The 22,370-nt window shown below is 31.9% G+C and overlaps 1 protein-coding gene across 1 annotated transcript in view; it reads right to left on the bottom strand.

Annotated features, from left to right (window-relative positions):
- Window positions 1–4,608: 4,608 nt before the first annotated feature.
- CSMD3 (CUB and Sushi multiple domains 3) overlaps window positions 4,609–22,370 on the bottom strand; it is a 1,005,898-nt gene continuing 988,136 nt past the window's right edge. Inside the window, exons 67-71 of the mRNA XM_039853604.1 lie at window positions 17,892–18,050; window positions 14,715–14,827; window positions 12,272–12,359; window positions 10,118–10,253; window positions 4,609–6,473 (exon numbers count right to left, since the gene is read on the bottom strand). Of these exons, the coding sequence (XP_039709538.1) occupies window positions 6,314–6,473; window positions 10,118–10,253; window positions 12,272–12,359; window positions 14,715–14,827; window positions 17,892–18,050 (656 nt within the window). The 3' untranslated portion in view covers window positions 4,609–6,313. The remainder of the gene's footprint in view (window positions 6,474–10,117; window positions 10,254–12,271; window positions 12,360–14,714; window positions 14,828–17,891; window positions 18,051–22,370) is intronic.

Genomic DNA, 22,370 nt, shown 5'->3' with positions numbered 1-22,370 from the left:
CAATTAAATGTAAAAATATTCATGCCATAGGGGTACCTGAAGGAAAATAAGATGTTGAAGAGCTATTTGAAGAAATAATGATGACTTTCCTCACCTAGTGAAGGAAATAGACATACAACCTCAGGAAGCTCAGAGAGTCCCAAGAAAGAGAAACCCAAAGATGCCCACACCAAGACATTATAATTAAAGTGCCAAAGGTTAAATACAAAGAGAGAATCTTAAAAGCAGCAAGAGAAAAGCAGTTAATTAGCTACAAGGGAACACTCATAAGACTGGAAGCTGATTTCTTAAAAGAAACTATGTGAGACAGAAGGGCTTGGCACAAAATATTCGATGGGATGAAAACCCAAGATCTACAACCAGGAATACTTTATCCAGCAAAGCTATCATTTATAGTTGAAGGACATATAAAGAGCTTCCCAGACAAAAAATAAGCCAGGGGAATTTGTCAACACCAAGCCAGTATTACAGGAAATGTTGGAAGGACTTCTTTAAGAAAACAAACAAACAAACAAAAGAACAAAAAATAAACCCACATGTACAGAGAATATTTTGAGGACTACTAGATGGGAGGGGGTTGGAGGTAGGAAAAATAGGCAAAGGGATTAAGAGGTACAAATGGATAGCTGCAGAATAGACATGGAGATATAGAGTGTAGCATGGGGAAGATTGCTAACAATGTTGTAATAAATATATAAGGGAGAAGAGGGATACTAGATTTAGTGGGGTGATCGCTTTGTGAGTTATGTGGATCTCTGATTACTAGGTTGTACAACTGAAACTGGTGTATTATTGTATGCCAACTATAACTGAAAAAAAAAAACTCATTGACTTGTACAATGTAAATACGAGCAACTAATTGTTCATTATACTTCCATAAAGCCAAAAAACTGAATATAATTTTTTCAAAATTAGTTATAAATGTACAGTCATTTCTAAGACAATTCCAGAGTAGTGAATATTTATGTTGCTAACACGTTGGTAACTAGTGATATATTTTTCGCCATGTACAAATGATCAATGATTTGAAAAGCCATCCCAAATACCCATCTCTGATTATTTCTTTTGGATAACCTGTTGAACAGAATTACTAGCTGAAAAAGAATACTTATTTCACTTATCCAATAGATAGCATTTTTAAATATGAATTTGACCTTTGTCTCATCTAGTCTAATTGATTTCTATTTAAAAAGGTGGTGCTTTGTTTCTTAAATTAAACTGAAATAATATTTTATAGATAAAGCTTCCGCTAATAAAGATTCTTAAGGAAACATATACAAATGAAATAAAAAGGTAAAACATACATTCCTCATTAAAATTGTGAAGAGCCTATGATCATTTCGTCAAGAAATATCCAAGTTTTCCATCAAATATTAAATATTCTGAAGAATATGTATTGACATCATAAAATTCAAATCACTCCTATATCCCTTAATCAATAGACTAAAAAAAATAGATCTTATTCAGCAGACTAAAAATGTAAAAATGTCTCACAATTTCATAAAAGTCTATTTTAATTCATAGAAAGTAGTTAAAGAGTGAAAGCATATATAGACATACACTAGATATCACACAGAATCATTGTGTGTCATCTTTTAGATATTCTTTAGTAATTTTTTGAAGTTTGACAAGATTTTAAGTTGCTTCAAGAGCCATATGTTTCTTATATTTTCATTCATCTAACATTCATTATACCTTATAATAGAGTAGTATACACGTTTAATGTTAGGAAATATTTGTGATATTAACAAATTAATTGATTAGTTACGTTTTCCTGTTTATACTCACTCCTTCCCATTGAGTATATCTTCTAAGACTTTATGTTGCTGTTTGGTAATCGAAGTCCAAACTGAGCACTCCATTTTCATTGCCAACAGTACACCTGGCAATTTCTTTCGTGCCCCATCACAAGGTACTTGTTGTCAATTCCAACCTCTAAGGCGAGGTTCTTAACCTGGTGTGTGGGTAGAATTCAGAGTGTTTATGAACTTGGATGGGAAAAAAATTACACTTTTATCTTTACTGATCTCCTAATTAAAATATAGTATTTCCTTTAGTAAAAATTTGGGCAAAAATAATCTTTAATTTTATCACCAATAAAAATTAGATATTTTTGTCATGTTAAAATATTATAGCCCAAAATAGTGCGTATATTTAGAATAGAAATTATTAGCCCTCCTGCTTATTTAATGCATCAGAAGAGTACATATATATATTAGCATATATTTACTTATGTGTATTAGTATATATGCTAAAATTTTTAAAAAAATTTCTGCAACTATTTTGTTATGATTAATTTATTTTATATTTCATTTTATGCATTTAAAACATCATTCTTAAAAGGGTACTATAGTTGAGAAAAAGTCCTGGTTTAAACATAAAAAGATTAGGAATGCTTGCTCTACTGACTTGCTCTGTAATAACTGTTAATTTGCTTATAGGGATGATAATTCTATCATATAATATTCTTTACATAACATATTTCATTCTAATAAGTTCCTTTAGGAGACACAACATCTTAACTCAAGGATTTGAAGAAGATACTTGTTGAGAAGGAAGGCCTTTTGGTTCCTTTTAATTTATACCATGTGGATGGTTTTATATTTTTCTTTACATTTATATATCTCATTGGTCCTGCTAAAGCACATGAGTTCATCTCTATTTTCATATTTATGTGAATAGTTAAAGCAAGGTTTGGATCTTATGAATGTAAACACAAATTTCTTACACTGTTTTGCAATACAATTTATAGCTACAAATTTGAATGTATAGAATATGCTTTTTCAAGAATAATAAAGTTATTACACATGGGAACTCATTAAAAGTTGGAAAAGTATCTGGCATATGTTCACTAGTTCCATTGCTTTGTATACCAAAAATTGAAATCTTATGCCTTGTGGCCATTTCTACTCCCCAGTAGCTTTTAAATCTGCTCTTAAATTAATTTAGAATACCAAGCTCATGAAAGTGATGACAGAAAAACATTTCTCAGATTTTTACAGTATGTATATCTTCTCAGATCAATATTCCCTCTTCCAAAGTCATCCAAAAAAAAAAAAAAAAGAAAAGCAAATCAATATTTCTTCCAGGAAAATTTTAAATTAACTATGTTTAATGATTTTTTAGACTCATGAGCTTATTTAATCCTATAGATTTTTTTTACCTTACTTTATGCCTTTTTAAATTTATAGATATTCACAGATTAATACTTTGACAAGCAATGCATTCTCTTATTTTCCTTAAGAGAGAATCAACTAGTTATTTTTATTGACTCTTTTAGCCAATGTTATATACTTGTTTTCTCATATGTAAGTAAAAGGACAGGTAAATCTGACTCTTTGGTCTATTTCCACAATCGTTATCATCAGGCTCCAGTATCAAAAGATCTTGGGAGGAACGTATGGCCTTAATGTTCTTAATATAAGGGAAATACATATAAAGGAAGACTCTTTAAAATTACTTCTTTAATTGAAATTTAATTGAAAGACAGTAGAACTTAAATGCTCTCACTAAAAAAAAAAAAAGCATACATTTATCAAATTATCATGTTGTATACTTTAAATCTTATAATTTCGTTATACTTCGATAGAGCTGAAAAAATAAAAATAAAATCACTTCCACTAAAATTGTTGCTAAGTTTTGAGAGGGTTAAGGATAAAGATCGTAGGAAAAATATGAGAAAGAATAAAAGGTTAAAAAAGAAGAAAACATGTAAGGAAAGGATATTAAGAAAGGCAGAAGAAGGAGGGAACAAAAAGCAAAACAAGAAGAAAAAGAGAAAACACAGAGAAGAATAAAAATAAAGACTAAGAACAACAGGGGAAAATGAAGAAGACAAAAAATGAGTGAAAGGTGGAGGTAATATAGTTAATAAAATTAAACAAGAAACTAAAATTATATCAAAAAGCATCTATTTCTAAAATAAATGAAATAAGCAGATATAGGCTATCAAGGTTGGAGTTTGAGGTTTTGAAATATAAATACCATATTTTGTGAAAAAGAGTTCTCTAATAAAAGTGAACTTAAATAACTTTGATTTGAATTTTATAGAAACTCAATAACTTTCTTGAGTACAAAAGTTTGTTTCATCCTGGCAAGATAAATTTTTGAGTATTAGTTCAATGTAGCTATTCAAAAGGTTATTTAGTTCATACTTATGCAGCATACTAAAAATAAGTTGTCTCCAAGAAAATAAATTCCAGAAATTTTAGAAATCATCAGGTATACCTAAATGTAGATGGTATTCAAATGCTTACATTAAAAAAAAAAATGAAAAGATGAGGTTCTTATGATACTATTATTTTTACTGGGAATCTATTCACTTCTAAAAGAGTGTCACAGTTGGGGAACTACAGAAAATAAAGCAGAAAAATGCCTGTATTTCATTACATTTGCTAAGTGTATATAATATGCAGTTTCAAAACTTTAAAATGCCAAATAAATATATAGGCTGTTCATTCCTCTCACTGACCAGTCGACTGTCAGACTTTTTTTAAAAGAATACACAGTTTACAAAAGCAATTATCCATTTTTATTTTGTTTACATTGCACTGAAAATTTACATCATACTTTTACAAAGTTTTTTTCCATAAAAATATACTTCTTTACAAAAGTGTATGCATTAATATAAGAGGAGTAGCCAGTTGCAGAAGAAACATCGTTCAAACAAGATCATAGATGTATTAACCTTAACATTAATGAATGAATCATTGTTATTGCAGTCATTTGAATAAACAAGAATAAATAACTGATGGCGTAAAATTTAAAATGGTATCCTTTCAGTAGAGTACAGTGTTGAGAAAATTGTATGAATTTCCAGAACAAAGTATCTCAAAGTGGTTTACAAGAAATTCACTAAGTGTTGGAGAGAGAGATCCAAGCAGCGCTCCAGGGTGCAAATGATTTCTCTTAGGCACTCTGTCTCATGATACAAAACATCAAGACTGTTTACAGAGTTATCCATATTTGAAAGAGACAATAACAAAGAGTTCACACTGGGTACATAATTTATTCAATGAAGTTAACTATGCTATAAAAGACAATGACCTATTAAATAAAAAGGCTGGCATTTCTGTGAAACAGTTGTAAATGAGCCACCAATAACTTGCCAACGCATATCTTAATTTGACAATAAAACAAACCAGTCATATCTGAAACCTACTTTTTAAGAATAAGAATATAAAAAATTTTAAATATATGAAAATTTGGTAAATCCACAATTTTAGGAAACAACTTTATATTGGTGATTAGAAAGAGCAGATTTTTTTTTTTTTGGTCATGTTTAGGAGCTAGTCCAAAATATATGTTCAAATCATTTTTCTTAGGTAAAAACTCAAAACAATGTTAAATAAATTTGAAGGCTCAACTTGAAGGAAAAGTAGATATGTCATAAGTTAAATAAAATAGATTACTAGGTTCTATTTGGTCTTTCGAAAACACTGGAAAGTTTGGTAAAAGATGATAAGTTTGGTGTCTCAGATAACTGCAAAATCATTGTTATTATCGTTAATTTTTTGCCAGCTAAAGTGGTTTGTGTGTGACAGAACCGCCTGAAGCAAGAAGTTAAACCCTAACCCATGGCTCACTGAATACTACTGGTTAAAACATAATGAGGGGGATCATGATGATCTTGCCATTGCAGAAATTATAAAAACCAATCTTAAAAAAAGAATAGCAGTATGACACTGAAGAACAAAAGCTAGAAAGAGTAAAATCAGAGTGGGCCATTGTATCTCTACTGTGGCATAAATTAGCTCATAAACATTTCAGGGCTAAACTCAATCTCGAATAACCATAGAAATAAGGAAAACAATGACTTAAAAACAAATAGCCAATAGAATGGTGTGAAATACAAACTTATGGGTGTGGTGTAGCGCATGACAGTTAAAGAGAAGTCAGTGACCTACTGACTCTTGTAAGTATAGCTCTTATTGTCTACCCTATATCTTTTTTTTTTTTTTTAACCCAGTCCCTCTAATATAGTTTATAAAGCACAGAAATACTGATAGTGGATGCTCCTCCAATATATGCAAATAAGTTTATGTTTTAGAATAATCTCCTTTTTTAAAAAAGCAAATAAACTGTGAGTAAGCACTCTCAGAGTGCAGCTGAATTTCTGTAAAACTCTCCATGGTAAACATGAAGAAGAATTATGATCCAGTTTATGAAAAAAACACTCTTCTCTATCATTCCTCAGGAAAGGGTGACTCAGCAAGTCCTGGAAAGTGTGCTTTAATTTGTTCAGCAGTGAACTAACGTGCACTGTTTTGTGTGTCGGGTTCCGAGCTTCTGAAAGAGGCAAAAGGTTGCCGTGTTATACCATTGTGCAGACTGTGTTCAAGTTAGGATCAAATCGTACTGCCTTCCCTTCCACTGACTTCGCATTGGTGTCGTACATGGGGTTCTCAAAAGCTGCTTGGCCATTGTTATTTTCATGAACTGAACATCCTGTATACTGTGTTTTGGGTGCTGTCCTGTTGATGAAAACATTGATTAGCTTTGTGTTAACTTTCTTCTAGAAGCAGCAAAGTAGGGCTAAAACATAAGATACTTGGGTTATCATTGTTAATAGTGTAACTTGAAAGTATTTAGGAATACTTTGTACATTTGAACAATTTACCTGTCACATTTAAATCCTAAGTGACCTTATTTACATACAGTAAACATTTATATACAGCACTATTATGAATAATACAAGTGTAAATAAGTGATATATTATGACTGTGTAAATTTTCCTATGAAATAATAAATTATGATGATGATGAATTTAAATCTCAATACTAGTCATTCATTTATTCATTTATCGAATATTTACTGAGCATCTATTATGTGTCAAACCTGATCCTAAACATCAAATATGTAATATTTAAAAAAAAACATACAAAATCATTACTCTCGGGGAGCTCATATTGTAGTGATAAAAAATAATGAATAAATAAAAAATAAAACAAAAAGTAATAGGTAATGAAAACTGTTTTGATGAAAAGGAAAATGGTTGATATGATAGGAAGTAACTGGGAGCCACTTTAAGTAAAAGAGAAAAGCATGTCTGAGGAGGTAAAATTTAATCTGAGACTTGAGGAACAAGAATGAACTGGTTCTGAATTAATCAGCAGGGGATTCCAGGAGCAGCAGACAGCTAACCACTGCTGACGCCTAATTTGAGATAGTACTTGGAGTATCCCCAAAACACAAATGTCATTGTTTTAAATGATATACATTAGATCAAGTAAATTCAAAATCTCAAAAAAGAAATGACTATATGGGTACTCAAATCATGAAAACAGTTTCCAAAGAGTTAGGGACAACTGAACATTTCTCTTTAGTTAAGAAAACAAATGAAGTCTAGCCTGGCTCGTATTAGTAGCTGGTTTGCATTGCTGCTTCATTTTTTTTTTTTTTTAAATTTCTCTCACCTTTGACTAATGCTTATTTCTAGTTTCTCTTTCCCACATCCCAGTGCATAATTTGCTCACACTTGTTATGGAACAAAGTCAGAGATTTGCTCCTACTTGTTTTTGGGACTTAATTCTTAAAAATCACATATATTAAAATAATCTGTTTCTCAACTCTTTTGTTTACACCAAGCACCACAAATTTCAACTATATTTTATTGTAATTTATATTTGTCATTATATTGTTTTACTATCCCTAATGCATTTTCTGAACTTTTCTCTATGCTAAAAATGGTTAGGTGATTTGTAAGACAATATTTTTTGTTAAAAAAAAGCTATTTAAATTTCTTTCAGTGGCATTACCATTATAGTTATATTACTTACAACTTAATCTTGTTAGGTATATAACTCTAAAGAATCATATCTGTCTCAATTTTCAAACGAGATTCACAATTCAAACTAGAAACAACATAATTTTCTTCCAATTAGGTAAGAATCATGAAGATGTAAAGGAATTTCCTTTTAATATACAGCAACAGCTTTAAGGCAAATAATACCATCAAGCTTTAGAAAAGATAAGTTGACACCATCAACAAAAATTAACTTGAAATGACTCGAAGTTCTAAATATAAGAGCTAAATCTACAAGACTCTCAGGAGAAAACATGCAGGTAAATCTTTGGGACCTTCAATTTGGCAATGGTTTCTTAGATATGACACTAAAAGAACAAGTAACAAAAGGAAAATTGGATTTCAACAAAATGAAAAAATTGGATTTCAACAAAATGAAAAAAAAACTTTGTATATCAAAGACGACTATAAATAGAGTAGAAATACAATTCACAGAAAGGGAGAAATATTTTCAAATGATATATCCGATAAGAGTCTAGTATCCAAAATATATAAAAAAACTCTTACAACTCAACAAGACAAACAACCCAATTAAAAAACGAGCAAAGTACCTGAATAGGCATTTCTCCAAGAAGACAGACAAATGGCCAACAAGCACATGAAAAAATACTCAACATCATTAGTAATTAGGGAAATGCAAATCAAAACCACAATGAGATATCACTTCACACACACTAGGAGAAGGAAAAGAAAGAAGGGGCAGGGGTGGGGAGGAGAAGCTGAAGGAGGAGGAGAAGAAAAAAGAAAGAAAAAGGAAACAAAATAACGGGTGTTGACAAGGATATGGAGAAAGTGGAGCCCTCATATATTGCTGGTAGGAATGTCAAATTGTGCAGCTGCTGTGAAAAACAGTTTAGTATTTTCTCAGTAAGTTAAATGTAGAATTGCCATATACTGTGGCAATTCCATTCTTGGGTATATTCTCAAAAGAATTAAAATAGGTGTCCAAACAAAAACCTGTACTTGAATGTGTATAGCAGTGCTATTCATAGTAGCCAACTGGTAGAAACCACCCAAATGTACATCAACTGATGAATGAACATATGCAAACAGAACATAGTAAAATATACAATAGAGTATTATTTAGCCATATAAAGGAACAAAGTAATGGTGCACAAAATAACATAGATGAAACTTTTTAAAAAGTTGTTAAATTTAAGCCAGACATGAAATGTCACGTATTGTCTTATTCTAGTTATATGAAATATCCAGAATAGGCAAATCAATATAAAATGCAGATAAGCAGTTGCCTTGGACGAGATGGGAGGAATGAGAAGTTACTGCTTACTGGGTACAATTTCCTTTTGGGGTGATGAAAATGTTCTGAAACTAGCAGTGATGGTTCCATGATACTGAGAATGTACAAAATGCCACTAAATTGTACACATAGAACGGTTTAAATGGTTTTAGGTTATGGATATTTTACTAAAATAATAAACAAGATTGGCATAGCTTGCTTTATAAATAAATTTAATGATGATTTTATTGTCAGTAAAGTCTGATATTGACAAGGCCTAAACAGCTGCTTATACACAATTCTTACAAATTTATGTAATATTAAATAAATCATCCTTAGATAACACAGAGACTGACATTTATAATAAAAATGTCAGTTTGAAGAAAAATGTACTTAGTATTATTCACTTAATTATCTGGTTACCTACATGTTGTTTTCTTAATAAGGGATGGTCCTAAATAATAGAGAATTGCATAGCAAAGCCCCTCACCAGGATATTGTAAAAGACGTAGTGAACAAGAATTAGCTCATAATATGTATAGTCCTGTACATATTATATAACATATTAATTGCATTATCTTTTAAAAGCAAAAAAAAGTAAACAAGAAGATTAGAGGATTTCACCAACTGCCTGCCTGGGTAAAATAGGTCAGTATTGTCACATGAACTAAGAGGTTTGGACATAAGTTTATTCCTAGTTCTCTAAAAAAATTCTGACATCAAATATCACCTCTTCAACATAAAACTTAACCAAATTTTGTAACTCTAAAGTCTCACTATGGCTATGTAAAAATAACTTATACAATTAGTTATGGACTAGGAAATCGACAGGCAAAAAGAGAAAGGGTTAAGTTGAATGCTTGTGCAATGGGCTAGAATAATTTTTGTTTTGTGTATGTATGGGTGGTGAAAGCGCAGGTTGGGCAAATAAGGTTTTCAACAACTGTGGAAATGTTTGTTACATAGAGACTGCAACAACCGAGAAAAAAAATGGAAATTAGGATTTGAACTAGAGTAGGAAAAAGAACACGAAAAAAGTGTTGGGAAACATTTGTAGTTAAAATCAACAAACTTACCTTTGTTTATAAAGATAAAATCCAAATCCTGCAAATATAAGTGCAAAAAAAGGCACAAGAATAGCAATGGCCACAGAACTACTATTTGTACCATGAGGTTGATTTGAAGAGTTTAAACCTTCTGACATATTCAGTCCTATAAAGTAAAAAATAAGTTAAATACATAACCAACTCTATTTTATCACAATTGATTTCTATTTTATGAACCAATTAATTTTCTTTCTTGGAAATGTATCTAATATAGAAAAACAATTCATGAAATTCCTTCATTTCCACACAATTTTACATGATGCTTCTATGAATAAGATATTTTTCCAGGAAAGGACACAAAATAAAAATAAGCAATGTCTTTGAACTGAAGAGTTTATATAATTGTGGGAAGAACACAAAGACATAAATAACTGGATGCATCAAACATGAATGAATAATCAATGTGCTTTTGGAAGGGAAAGACTAATTCCATTTGGTGGTATGTAACAATGTTTTCTGGAGGATGTACAATGTGAACTTGGCCTTGAAGAATCAATAGAACAATAAATGGAAGAGGAAGCAGGACAGTCATAAACCTAGAAATGGGAAGGTGACTGGAATATTTAGGAGATGTGACAAACATTAGGCATATACGTGTGGAAAGGACATGCGGTAGGAATAGGAGGCTAAACTATGGTTAGACTCTGAAAGGGATAAATATTCTGAAGAGCTCACACTTACTACCCACCTAGAATGAGGGATACGTGAAGGAATTTAGAAATAAAAGAAATAAAAGACACAGTGATAAGATACAAGGTTTAGCATAGTGATGGGGGTGAGGTGGATTTGAGCGAGTCCAGACTGGAGGCTGGAATAGTTTGAGGCTTGTAGCAACAACCAGATAAAACCAAATAAAGATGTGAACTGGAGCACTAGGAAGAGCATAAAAGATAGATGTGTGAAAACATTTTATAGTTAAAATCAACAGAACGTGTTTGTGTGGATGAAGGACGTAAGAAGGCATATAAGTGTTCTACTTGGGGCTGAATAAATGGCAATGACATTAGCACAGTTAGAAAATGAGAAAAACCAGGTTTGTCAATGTGCTGGCACAGGTGGAAGAGGAAGTCACTATTTTAGAAAGAAATAGATTCTCCTTTTTAGGTTATGTTTTAAATGTGTAGTGTTTGAGATGTTTATGGGAATATTATGTGAAAACGTGTATTCAATTACCTGGCTGTGTTAATGTATTGTCTTAATGTTTTATTCTGTTTTAAAAACTAAAAAAAATTAAGGTAAGATATCTGAAATGACATCTTATTATTATTGTTCATTTAGAGAAAGCTAATTTAACTTTTTGGTAAATAGTTATATTTAACTAAGAGTCATGACTTAAGCCAGGTTAAAAAAGTTAGTAGCTTAGTTTATACTTTATTTTTCCAGAGACTCAGAATATTTATACAAAAGTTCAAAGTAATGGAATTTGTAAGATAAATGTCAAATAGTTTTTAGAGCCTGAATTTATTCTTTGTGTATCAATAACATAATATGATAATGGAAGACAGTATACCTTAGGAAAATTATATACCAAAAATTACATTAATAAATACAGTTCAAGCAAGACCATTAAATGTTTACACACATTTTTGAAGAATTGGAAGGAAGAATGACAAAACCCTGTGCCTCCCACCACAGCAGATTTACATATCTGAGAAGCACAAAGCCCTGCAAAGGGACCCATTCCTCAAAGTTATTTTCCCTTTCTAGACCCTATGAGTTTCTCAAAGTGCCACAATGTTTTTGAAGAAGAAAACTGCAACAATCTTCAAACTGAAGAGAAGTATTACAGTTCTCATGAGATAAGATAATATAATTTACAGTTTAATATTTCCCTTTATATCTGTATCACTTTTTCTCCTTTTTTATTTGCTTAAGGGCAAGACAGTTTGTCATGTTTATTAGAAATATGATGAAAAATCAAACATCATACAGAGGTAGTACATAGAGAAACAATATTTTGAAAAATGTGATTATTTAAAAGGCTATCAGATGAATCGATGTATAGTCCTGACACTGCAAAATTCAAAATGCAGTAAGTGTGCCTAAGGTACAGAATCTACTGTATTTTCTTATGATGTCTGGAGTAATAAAGGAACTACATGAAAATGAAAATTAATACCTTACCCAGTCTTTGTAGTCCAAATTGCCCATAATCTTTGCCCTGAATAAATCCTTGAAACACATAAGTAGCTCCATCAGGCTCAGCAGAAACCTAAAAATATTTATAATTTGATTAAATCTGAAAACTGGTCACATCTATATTTTCTCAGCCTTAATAAATATTCAATTTTATTTTGAAATGAATATTATGCAAAGTTCTTTCCTCTAGATCTTCTACCTATGTAAAATATAGTATGTTGTCCAAATTTGCCATCATTAAAAGCAAAATCAAAATTTTTATTTTTAAATAATTATGGTATTAAAAAAGGGGGTTACATGTTATATATCTATATAATTATTTATCTCTATATAATTCCTTTTAGGATAAGAAACATTTTGTCAAGAAAGGGTAATGATATGGCAAACAGTCAATTAAAAATTAAAATATAATAATATTATACTTTTCAGATTAGATTACTGCTCAGCATATAAGCAATTCTTCTCCTCCCTCCCACTGTCCTTAATGGGAAGAGTATACTTCCTATGTCATTGAGTTGGGTTTGTTCCTGTGCCTCGCTTTGGCCAATGGAATGTGGGTGGGATTGACAATAAGTCAGTTTCTAGCCTAGATCTTGAAAGGCATGTTTCCCACACTAACAAGTGAAATAAGTCAGTCATGAAACAACACATATAATATGATTCCGTAAATATGAAAGTCCAAATCAGAGAAATCTGTAGAAACAGAAAATATATTTCTGGTTGCTTAGGGGTAGGGTGGGGATAAAGGCTGGCTGGGTGGGGTGATAGCTAAAGAATATGAAATTTCTTTTTGAGGTGGTGAAAATGTTCTAAAATCAAATTTGGTAATGGTTATACAACATCTATAGATATAGTAAAAAGCATTGAATTTACACATTAAATGGGTGAATTGTAGGGTATATAATTATATTTCAATAGAGCTGTTTACAAAAGGGGGGCACGTCTTCTACTGTGCCCCTCAGTGCTTCTGACCTGTGACAAGAAAAAATATGCTCCTGGTAGCCACTGCCCCTCCAGCCTGGGCCGTAGAATCAGACACCTGGGACAGATCTGAACTTGCTACCATAGCTTCTACCAGAACCAATGGAATGTTTGTGGAATTCATAATAGGTCTATCCACAACCAACCTCAGACACGTTGGAAAGAAATACTGACTGTTTGACTCAGACTTTGTGGCTACGTCTAAGGCTGTAAATGCTGACTATTAATATATTTAAAAACACTTTACATGCATAGTATCATTTGATCTTGTAGATAAAATTGAAATTGAAACATTTTAGTGTTCCTGATAAGTAATATGAATTTACTCTGGTTTGTTCTAATTAGTTACAATGAGCTAAGTCATCAATGTTATTGAAAAAGTTGTAAAAACCCTTGAATATTCTCCCTTAAAAGCAAAATATCTTACCAAACTATCCATACAAGTCTAACAAATCACGACATAGTGATAAGATTCATTCCTAATTATTAGACGTCATACTCTGTGCATGGCCGTTTTTAAAAATAAATCCTTCTAAAAATAGCTCAAATTCTAATATTTAAATGAATCCATCCATTTTGTTTGATTCCTAGATGAAATGACACAATTAAACAATCTGAGTACATTGAAGACATGAAATAGTCCCTAACTCCATGAATAATGTCACATATATGGAAATAGGATGGACATTTTTTCCTCAGGAACCAAACTTACTGAAGCCTATAACTTACTATCTATCTTCTTTCCTGCTGAATCTTCCTTGTAAAAGAAGGTTTGTTACTTGAGAGAATCTGATCACAGCTTTCAAGCTCATTTTTTTAGCAAAGGCTCTTGGACAGTCTGTGAATATAAGACTTGCTTCCAATTCTCAGTTTAGTAAGTCCATTCACTTGAGTGTCTGAATAGGATAGGGTGACTCCATGGTGCAGCTATGGCAACTGTTTCCCCACATGAAGCAATTTGCATAACTTCCTCTTCACAGAGTTTTATAAAATATTCTAAATCTATGCTTAAATTTAATGTGCATCTTAATTTTCCTGATGCATTCTGTTAATATGTTGCATATGCCTTACATAGTGGTTCCAGACAAAGACATTTATATGTTATCCGGATTTGTTTATCATAGTTCTGACTGTAGACAAAATACATTTGATGAAACCAATGAAAAACTGTATGTTCCCTGCACAGATAAGTATTATGAAAGTAAGCAAAGTTCAGCAGAACCCAATAATCCTAGGTTTAACATCTATAGATTACTAAAGATCGATGTGTCTTTTGTTTTTTCAAAAAAAAAAACATTATAGTAATTTTGTCATTTTATATGTGTACGTATTTGTGTTCATAACTAGCTAAATTTAGAAAATTACCTCTTTCTGGTCTTTAAAAAACAAACCAAAGCATGAATTTGTTATTAAAATCAGAAGCAGACTTTCAAAAAACTATACTTACAAAGCCATCCATAGCCCAATTTTCCTCCTTCATTTTCTTTGCAGAAGCATGGGCTGGTACTTTAATAAGATAGATGTGTAACATTAGGCGAGCTTCCTGGCTTTTATATACCCCTGTAAAAATAGTTATGCTTCATTTTATTATCTTTAACTCTTTAAATGTATCATGTCATACATATGATAGATAAAGAAATAACACAAGACCAAGTCAAAGCCAATTTTACCCATAATGCTTTTCACAAATCCTGCAAGATACATTGATCTCTCTTTCAGTTGAAATTCTCAACTTAAATCTTAATTGTGAAGTTTAAATTACCTATGCTATTAAAAAAAAAGTATTACTGTTCTGAGTAACACCATTCCATGATATTGCAAACAAAGTGATTTCTTCCCCCAGTCAGATTTAAAATCTTTAAGGAGATAATCAAATGTTAGAATTCCTTTTATTTTCTGTAAAATAAATTGGGTGCCAACCCTTTGAATGAGAGTATTCTAGGTGCAACTGGAGCCACAAAGATGAATAGGTGTTGTACCTATATAAAGAAAGATACAATCCTTAAAATCATTTCCGATTAAGTAGGAGATATGTTGGATATACAACTAACCAAAATACATGAGAGAATATGATAAATAAATTCCAGAAGAGAGAGGGATCATTTCACACTGGAGTGATCAGGAAATGCTTATTTTAAAAAAGCATTTGTGCTAGGTCTTGAAAAACAAGTAAGATTTTTATTTCGACAAGGTCAATACACATAACAGAAAAAAGAGAGAAGCAAAATATGTACAATGATTTTTTTTCTTAAATGGTGAATATCCTAAAGTAGAAATAAGCTGAAATGTAAATATGTTTAGGGGAATAATAGTAAATAAGGTTCCAAGTAAAAAAGAAAAAAGAAATGTAACTCATCTATGTAATAATGTATCATAAGAATATGCTAGGAATACAAAGTTAATGATAAATAGATCTTGACATAATGTAAATTGCAATTAATAGAAAAGAAAAAGAGTAATCAAAAATAACATAATTGATATATATGGAGACAGTGACAACTAATTAAATTAGTCTAATTATTCATATTTTTCTATATTTATAAAAATTTGCTTTGAAATTTTTCTAGATTAAAGTACAGTTGACCCTTGAACAACATGGGGGCGAGAGGCACATACAGCTGACAATCCATGTATTACTTAAGGAAGCTGTCCACATACGGTGCCTCCCAGCCACCAGTTGACCCTTGAACAACTTGGGTTTGAGCTGTGTGGATCAACTGGAAAAAAATCTACATGTAAGTGGACCCGTGCAGTTCAAATCCATGTTGCTCAAGGGTCAACAATATACATTTCTTTTGTGCTAACCTTTTATAGAAAACAAAGAAAAAATTTTCTATGTTTCAAAGTTAAATAAGTAGTCACAATTTAAATGCATTCTCTTATTCATCTAAAGTATCTTTCAAATTATATTATGTAACTGTATTCATTTTTAAAAAATATAATACATATTAACTTTTAATACTATTACTCTGGGTTTAATGCAGGATCATTCACTAATACAAAATGATGCTTGATCTAAAATTTACAAAATCGATAAATAGAATTATATTTTCTATTTTATTTATACAAGTTATTTCATTATTGTTAATTACACTTTCCATGGGGGAAATGTTCCAAGACTCCAGTGGATGCCAGAAATTGTATATAGTACCAAACCCTATACATGCTGATTTTTTCATATGCATATGTACCTATGATAAAGTTTAAATTACAAATCAGGCACAGTAAGAGATTAACAATAACTATAAAATGAACAATTATAATAATATACTGTAATAAAAGTTGTGTGAATATAATTGCTCTCAAAATATCTTATTGCACTCTACTCACCCTTTTTCTTCTTGTGATGATATGAGATAATACAATGCCTATGTGATAAGATGAAGTACGGTGAATGATGCAGGTATTGTGACATAGTGTGAGGCTACTGCTGATGATGTGGCTACTAAGTGACCGAGGGCGGGCAGCACACAGCATGGATATGCTAGACAAAGGGATAAGTCACTTCCTAGGTGAGAGGGATGGAGCAGGACAGCACGAGATTTCACCACACTATGCAGAACAGCGTGGGATTTAAAAACTTATAAAGTGTTTACTTCTGGAATTTTCCATTTAATATTTTTGGACTGCAATTGACCTTGGGTAACTGAAACCATGAAAAGTGAATTTGCAGATAAGGGGGAATACTGTATTTAAGATATATTCATAGCCAAGAAGTTTAAAAATATATACATGTATATTTCATATTTGCAATAGCAATATTTTAGAAATGTTTTTTAATGAAAACAATAATTAAAATTTATTATTTTGACATTATTCATTGAGGCCTATTTTGTTCTGATACTTTTCTAATCTCTGAGATATACTAATGAACAGGGAGGCAAAGAGCTGCCCTCTTAAAACTTAAATTGTTGGAATAAAGATAAATAACATTATGTCATATCATGTAATACTATGTAATAGTGTACTATTCTATATTATACTATACTAAATTTCAAGTAGTGCACAGAAGAAAATGAATCAGGGTAACACTAAAATAAAGAGTATCTGACAGTGTTTTTAATATTAAAGCTACTTCAGAGGGGTGATCAGGAGTACTGTTGATCAGATTACATTTGAGAAATCATCTGAATGTCAGAAAAACCAGAGTAATCAAAACTAATGAGAGAAGTGTACCCTAGAAATGGAAACTTGAGAAGACCAAGCAGGCAGATAGTACTCTGGGTCCCTTATGCCTGTTTAAAGTTGGTGTAGCTCTACTTTTTCTCTTAAATTACGGTGCCCACCTAAACATGTTCACTTAAAGAAATAATTTTGTGACCATAAAATAGCTTGCAAATCACTGATCTTCTCTCTTTGGTGTTATAAGAATGGAGAAAGAGTTATATTCAAATTAGAAGTTTTGTTCTATAAAAATATCCTTGTGGGAGCTGTAGTATCACAGAGTTTTATATTCGTGTAGTAATATTCATGCATCAATACAAAAACTATAAAGACTTGTTTCTGAATGAATTATGAATGCCATAAAAAGTAACAAATATTTCACAGTATTAAAACCACTAATGAAAATTATGAAATGATGGAAATGAAGGCATGAAGACATTGTTGTTCTTTAATGTGATACCTGAAAGTAGGAGTTCCATGTTGCTATTGCTGAGTGTTGCATTGACTCTCCCAGTGGAAGCGTTGAAACTAGTAATTGTCAAGGTCATGGGTTGTTTCCTTCCCTTGAAATTATATGAGCCTTTCCATATATAATTTTGGGCAAACACATCATCAGGAACTGTGAATAGATTAAACACACATTAGTTTTACAGTGTCCTGTAAATACAAGCCTTAAATAGATTAATGAGTATCAGTTTACTGAATAATGATATTTGTTAAATACACAATAATGTGGAATGTGTATTATAAAATGAATTTTTCACATAAAAGTATTCCCATTATTTTAGAATAAACCAAAATTGGAATAACTTAGATTTTACATGAGTCATCAATAAGAGATAAACAAATAACACCAAGTAAAGACATGAGACATATTTAGAATCCAGCTAAATATCAAGTTTACTTATATTTGGTCTCCTATAATAATATCTTTATCTTAGGAGGAAAATAGAATGTTTTTACTGAGTCAATTCAGTCTATATCCATGTCCCAAGAAGCCTGCTTTTCTCCTAGCAGTGGGAATAGATTCTTAGGAGAAAGAACAGAGTTAAACCCTCCTCCCAGAATAGCCCTGGGAGACTGACAGGAGGGACACTTCCTTGGCCCCTTAGAGAATACTAGTTCAGTTATTCCAGTAATAGATGCTCCTGAGGAAGAGCAAGGCTCTATCACATTGACACCTTTGAGGTTTACAGGTATTTTTATTTATTTTGTTTGGTAAAAGAAACAGAACTTTCACATAATATTTTATTCTAACATTTACTATTTAGATTTACAGGTATTTTTAGAAATAAAAAGAATAGTCACTATAATTGCCTGTCATGGGAGAGAGATTGTGGCAGAATCAAAGAATATACTGTTATAGAACATTCATCTAAAAAAGAAACTCTTTATGTGAGATACAACCCGATAAGACTTAGTATATTTATATAAATTAGTTATGTAATTTATAATTATATAAATTAGATATGGTAAAGTCTACTCAGATCTTGGGAAGAGGCTGAGAGAAGTTTCCATTAATCCTATACGTCAGCAGTCCCCAAACTTTTTGGCACCAGAGACTGGTGCGCTTATGAGAATCTAATGCCTGATGATCTGAGGTGGAGCTGAGGCGGTGATGCTGGAGCTGGGGAGTGGTTGCAAATACGATGAAGCTTTGCTCATTGACCACCGCTCATCTCCTGCTGTGCCGCCCAGTTCCTAACAGGCCACACACCTGTATCAGTCCACAGCCCAGGGGTTGGGAACCCCTGCATACATCATAAAGTACATCCCAGATATCAGCTATTGAAGGGAGCCATGCCTATTTGTATGAGTGAGTGAATGACAAAGATTTAGGAAAAAGCCTTTTTTATTGACATTTGCCAATCTTGTCTATATACACACATCACACACATCACATTTTCCTGCTCAGACCAGATAGACTGAGGTTACAAATTGTGTAGTCCCTGAATTCTACTAAGCAAACTAATAAAACATAACTACAGTAAAGGATGAACATCAAATACTCTCAGCAGTTGAGTTTTTACTGACTATTTCAACCAACATGATTAATTTTTTGTGATAATTTAAAAGCGATATAATGGAAGGGTTAGAAATGCAGGCACTGAGGTTAGGCTGCTTGTATTTAGAATTTCTAATCTGTGTGGTTTTGCAGAGATTACTTAATTCTCTAAAACTGAATTTCCACGTGATTAACATGGGATTAACATAAAGTTGTTAAAAAGATTAAATGAGATAATGAACTTCAAAAATTTAGCTAAGGGTTAGTTTCTACCATTAATATTATTATGTAGGTAAAATAGGGAAACTAGATTTTATAGCTGGCTACACAGTTGCTAATAAAACATATAAAAAAATCCATAGTCCTGATTCTATGACCTTTATCAAACCATCCTTCTAGTGGCACTGTGTCCCCAAACCTCAAACTACACAGCTATGCTGCGTACATTTAGGTGAACCTTACTTAAAAATCTGAAACAGTGTATGGGTTAAAAGCCCTTTATTTGGTAAGAACCTTAAGGAGCTTTTAGGTTTAAAAAAAGCATATGTAGAACAAGTTCGCAGGAGTGAGTAGCAAGCTAAATTGCCCAGTATTACAATGATCAAGAATGTAGAAGTAATAGGCTCTTTGTTGTAGAGAGAAGATGAAGAGCAAGGGGAGCAATAAGTTCTAACATCAGTGCCTGACAAATAGTAAGCAGTCAATAAATGCTGTCCCTCTGATTGTTCATTTCCCCTGGCCCATACCGTGATCACTCTTTGCTACTCCTGAACCTTTAGTGAATATCTGCTACACCTAATGATTTTGTCCATGGTGCTTAGGGAAATTAAGGAGTGGTGGTTGAAGGAGATGAAAGAGAACCATAGTGTCAGGAGAAAATAACAGTGGAGAGAAGTAGGTAGCAGCTGCAGCAAAGTACATTGTATCAGGATTAATCTCTGAGGTGGTAGTAAATGTTTAACAGCTGACTCCAGGAAAAAAAAAGTATTTGCTGCTTTCTATGGTGTAAATATTCCCATAAAGGCAGATTTCAAGCTACCAACATGACATCACTGAATGCACAGAACTGAGTACGGTGAACCTTTACCTACTCGTTCCAGCACGCCCCCACCCTCCTCCCTCTTTCCGCACCCCCATTACTGAGAAATGTGACTCATGGTACTGCGGGAGAAGCAGATACTATTTAGTCATTTATATACCTATGTATAATAGGAATAATACTTCTTTCTATTGTTAAGTCTATTTTGAGATTTAAATGTGATTGTGTGTTTGGCAGGTATCTGTTAACTCTGTCATCCAACTACCATCGATGTGGATATCATGAAAATGGGAGAAGATGATGGTCATGATCTTTCCTTCCAAAGACACATTTGAATTTAAACTTTGCTTCATAGGCTTCACAGCTTTGCCAAATGGCGTACTATGCTCCTGACTTTAAACCATTGCCAAATTGCATTCCTGTCACTTTGGAGTAATCTAATCACTGTGTCTCATTCTCGATTTTAAATGAAATGCTAATATTTTGCCATTTAAGATGACACTGTCCTAGAGTGCTAGGTTAAAGATTTTTTTTTTCCTTTCTAATTTATTAACAGAATTTCTAAAAAATTATAAATAGATGTTAAATCTTATAAAATATTTTCTGTGTAAGTATTGCAATGATCATATTTTTTGAATGTTAATCTCAAAGTGATAGATTACTTTTATGGATTATTTAATATAAAAACATTCCTGTTTCTCTATCATGAATCCAATTTGGTAATGAAGTGTCATCTTTACTATAATATATTTGATTTGCAAAGATTTTATGTAGAAATTTTTCATCTACAATCTTGATTCAAATAGCCCTATAATTTTCCCTTTTTATGTACTTATCTGAATTACTAGAGTTATGTTGAACCCATAGAATAAGTTTTATTGACTGGAAGAGTTTTTCTAAAACTGAGATATTCTGTTCTGCTCCTTTAAAATTTGGTAGAAATCAGTAGAGCCACATGAACCTGTTTTTTCTTTGTATAAATAGTTTTAACCACTACTTTGTTTGTCATGGAATTACTCGTTTTCTTTCATAAGTTAGACCTAGTAAAATATATTTTTCTATTAATTTATCCATTTTGTTTAATTTTTTTTAAGTTGACAGTTTTTGATAGTTTTCAGTTAATGTATTTCTAATTTATTTAATCTACTTTCTATGTAGTTATGTTCACATTTCCTTTTGATATATTATTTATTTATTTTTCCTTTCTTGATTAATTATACCAGAAATTTTTCACTCTGTTTTATCATAGAACTACCTTTGGCTCTGTTTAGATTTTTCTGTTGTATCTTTGGGTTTATTTGTTTGTTCATTTTCATGACATTGATTTCTGTTATTCAGAGCACTTACCTGCTCCCAGATAAAGCAATTCCTTTGGAAAATTCTGTGCATTCACTGACCATTATGGATATCTGACTCCATTGCTAACCTTCCTCTCTTATGTTGACATGTTCATTGACTGCCTTTGTGATATTCAGTCTGTTTTTTGCTGAGTGCTAATTAAATCAATATCTCAGAGTTATGTGGGTACTCCAGTTTTGTAGCATGTACACTGAGAACTTCTGAACCCAGCCAAAATTAGAACCTATCGCTGATCCTAGCTCAATACAGCTGGGCCAATCTGTCTCTAGGCAGTTAGACGTTAAGCCTTTAATTTTATCAGTACTTTATTAGTACTGACTAATACTCAAAAAGTAGCTCTCGTATACTGAGCCCTTTTATTTATTAAGCACTGTGCACTTTGTTTTCATGATGTTCATTTATAATAACCTAATCATTACTTCTTTTGTTCAGTTAAAGAAATGTAGGCGAAGATATATTAAATAGCTTTCCAAGGTCACAGGGTAGGGAGTGTACAACATGGGAATTACATCAAGGTTCTAGGACTTTAAAGCTCA

The sequence above is a fragment of the Pteropus medius genome, unplaced genomic scaffold (genome assembly GCF_902729225.1).
Source record: "Pteropus medius unplaced genomic scaffold, Ma_sr-lr_union100, whole genome shotgun sequence".
In the NCBI taxonomy this organism is placed as follows: domain Eukaryota; kingdom Metazoa; phylum Chordata; class Mammalia; order Chiroptera; family Pteropodidae; genus Pteropus; species Pteropus medius.
Note: the sequence above shows the minus strand (reverse complement) of the source record. Positions and strands in the feature narration are given on the sequence as shown.